This window comes from Ictidomys tridecemlineatus, chromosome 4, assembly GCF_052094955.1.
Source record: "Ictidomys tridecemlineatus isolate mIctTri1 chromosome 4, mIctTri1.hap1, whole genome shotgun sequence".
NCBI lineage: Eukaryota > Metazoa > Chordata > Mammalia > Rodentia > Sciuridae > Ictidomys > Ictidomys tridecemlineatus.
Genome location: NC_135480.1, coordinates 17,682,091 through 17,685,550, shown reverse-complemented (window position 1 = coordinate 17,685,550; position 3,460 = coordinate 17,682,091). Strand labels below are relative to the sequence as shown.

The 3,460-nt window shown below is 39.4% G+C and overlaps 1 protein-coding gene across 1 annotated transcript; it reads right to left on the bottom strand.

The window, feature by feature from the left end:
- Positions 1-1,260: 1,260 nt before the first annotated feature.
- Positions 1,261-2,169, bottom strand: LOC101966724 (olfactory receptor 4C6). The gene has a single exon (XM_005329950.2). It carries the CDS (start codon positions 2,167-2,169, stop codon positions 1,261-1,263), a length of 909 nt encoding a protein of 302 aa, XP_005330007.2.
- Between the last annotated feature and the right edge of the window lie 1,291 nt (positions 2,170-3,460).

Sequence of the window (3,460 nt, the reverse complement as noted above, 5' to 3'; positions counted from 1 at the left end):
CAGAATCTTGTAGCAAAAAAACATCTTTTGGATTTGAATATATGCATTTTGAAGTTAACAGCAAAATCATTTTCCCCATAATTAATAAAATAGGTCTAGGTGTGCATAATTAAAAAGAACCAATGAAATAAGTAAATAGGCTTATATACTTGCTTTAATCCCATAAAGAATATATAACTTCAAGACACAGACAATTGATTTGAAAACATCTTGACTTGACCATGAGTAAAACTTGTTTTGTTTCTGTGAAGAATAGTAAGAGTTAGTTGAGAATTTTGGCATACTTCTGCCCTTTGCATTAAATAACACACTAACAAATAAAAAGTGTGTCCAAATGGGACACTTGGCAGTATGCCAACTGTGCGGATTCTAACTCCCTAAAGTTATTATACATATTTGTCTTCCCCATTTCTTTATGTTTATTTGCAAATAGTTTAAACCTTTAAGTCTTTTTTATACTAGGAGTCATCCAATAATATTTATTAAGCGCATATATTGGGTAACCAGGAGTGTTCTCACCCCTGGGGCTACAGCAGAAAGGAATAAAAATAATCCCTGCATTGACAATGATTATAATTTGGGGAGCAGAAAACAGAAAATTGGAACTCATGAAGTATTTCCAGCTATAATTTGTGATTGTAGATGTTGAGGATATAACCTGGGTGTAGAAGTGGAGGACTGCTGAAGGAGAAGACTAAGAAAAGACATCAGGAAATTCTCTCTCTCTCTCTCTCTCTCTCTCTCTCTCTCTCTCTCTCTCTCTCTCTTTCTTTCAGATAGAAGTTCATTTAAAAATAAAAAAAATAACAAAATAAAAATTAAAAAAAATCAGGACACTAGCTAAGCAAAGTCCTTGGAAAAGACCATTTCTAAGAGAGAAACAAAACAAACAAACAAACAAACAAACAAACAAAAAACCCCTAAACTTGGGAAGACTAGGATTGTTCAAAATAGAATTTAATTTAAAAGTGTGCCTAGAGGCTTGTGGGGAAGGTGAGGTAGTACAGAATGTACCTGTGTGAGGTCCTAGAGACAAGTCCTGGTTAGACAAGACACTGCAGTATCTTGACTTTTTTTTTTTAATTTTTATTTTTTAATGGATTCTGCTGTGGTGTGTAACTAAAGAAAACAAATAAAATAAAATGATGCATCTGGTTGCTGGTGCCCAATGCACTGGAGTTATGGGGAGGCTACCACTCCCCTGGCATTGTAAGGCAAATTTGTTCCTTGGTCTGTAATTCAGTGACCACCCAGGGTCCCTCATTTTACCCATAGTTTCCTCATGGCATGTTTCACCTCTGCATTCCTCAAGGTGTAGATCAAGGGATTTAACATGGGTTCAACAACGGTAAAGGACACAGCCATTGCCTTGTCAATGGGGTAAGTGACCACAGGCCTCACATATAAGAAAATACACGGCACAAAGAATAACACCACCACAGTGAGGTGGGAGCTACATGTGGAGAGGGCTTTGTGCCTCCCTTCAGAGCTATAAGACTTCAGGGAGCAGAGGATGGCCACGCAGGAGGCCAGTAGGAGAAGGAAGATGGTCATACACATCACCCCACTGTTGAGGATGACCAAGAGACCCAGGACGTGGGTGTCCATGCAGGCCAGTTTCAACAATGGAAACAAGTCACACATAAAGTGGTCGATGATATTGGGGCCACAGAAAGGTATTTTATACATGAAAAGAAGCTGTATGGTTGCGTGCATGGACCCGCCCAGCCAGGCCCCTCCCACCAGCAGGCAGCACACTCGGGGACTCATGATGCTGGTGTAGTGCAGGGGCTTACAGATGGCCACGTAGCGGTCACAGGCCATCACGGTGAGCAGGATGATCCCCACACCGCCAAAGAAATGCTCTGCAAAGAGCTGGGTCAAGCAGCCTTTGAGGGAGATGGTGGTGCTCTCAGAGAGGGAGTCCACAATCAACTTGGGGGCAATGACGGAAGAGTAGGTGACATCCATGAGCGACAAGGAAGTAAGGAAAAAATACATGGGAGACTTCAGACTCTGACTTGCACTTATGGTTACCACAATGAGGAGGTTTCCCAGTACTGTGACCACATACATGACTAGAAACAAGCCAGAGAGTATTCCCCTCAACTCTGGGTTCTTTGTAATGCCCAAAAGGATGAATACAGTCACGTTGTTTGGAGTCTCCATTGAATGTGGGCTGAAGACAGCATGTCACTCTGCACTGGAATATCTGCAAAAGGAATATCAGTTTTGATTAGCAATCACTAAGTGCACTGGGCATTTTTTGCATGCTGTCCCATACCCTCTTAACCTATCTTTTCCTATCTTTTCGTTGCTACAGAAATCAGCTAACAACAAAAGCCTAACAGCAGCTTGATCCTACTGATCCACACAACAGCTCTTCCTCCCTCTGGTACAACTTCTGCTCTCTGGTTGTTGCTTGTGATACTTAAGAACCCTGCTGCATGGCAGCAGTGCATATCTACGCCTGGAAACATGAAGAAATTAACACCCTTGGGAAAACCCTTGAGCACTAGTGAAGAGGACCCAATGGATAAATGAATAAATGGCTTAAAATTTTTTTCCCTCTCTCATTTTCTCCAATATTTCCATTCTGTTTTCCAAAATAAACTACCTACACGGCAAACCTTTCTTTCATCTCCCATTGGTTTGGTTGTCTTTTATAGAATGTCAGGCTAGGTTGCTAACCTTCATTCCTCACACTCAAGAACTTAGAAAATATATGTTTCCATTGATTTTTTTTCCCATCAATTCACTGAATACATAGAATGTGCTAGTTGAAGAACTGTGAAATGGGTCCTATCTGAAAGACTCTGTATTTATTGTGCATTATACTCTTCCCCTCTACATGTCTACGTTCTAAAATTGAATTGTGATAATAATAATTATTATTGTATAGTACTGCTATTCAACTAGTTCCTACTGTGTCTTAATATCCCAGCAAATATTTTCTTTTTTTTTTTAGAGATAAGATAATAAGACTTAAAGAGGTGAAAAATAATGACACTGAATTCTTACAGCTAGTAATTACTGAAGCTGAATTCTAATTCAGATTTCCAGGTTCCAAAATGAATGCTAGTAACACTCCATATTGTTTTTTTAAGGGAGTACCGAGGATTGAACTCAGGGCCTCTCAACCACTATGCCACATTCCTAGTCCTATTTTGTATTTTATTTAGAGACAGGGTCTCAGTTGCTTAGCAACTCGCTTTTGCTGAGACTGGCTTTGAGCTGTGATCCTCCTGTCTCAGCCTCCCAAACTGCTGGGATTACAGGAGGCACCACTGTACCTGGGTCATATAGTTTCATCTTATAAAAATTTCAAGTGCTTAATATCTGTATTTCTACCTATCATCTATCTATTTCAATTCTAAAACTTGGTTACAACTATTAACTAATAATTAATAAAATTCTAATAATTTTTCACATGTGCTTATTAAAGAAAATTAAGCCTTAA

Excerpts from the sequence above, each read along its gene's own strand:
- LOC101966724 (XM_005329950.2), bottom strand. The coding sequence starts at position 2,169 with ATGGAGACTCCAAACAACGTGACTGTATTCATCCTTTTGGGCATTACA.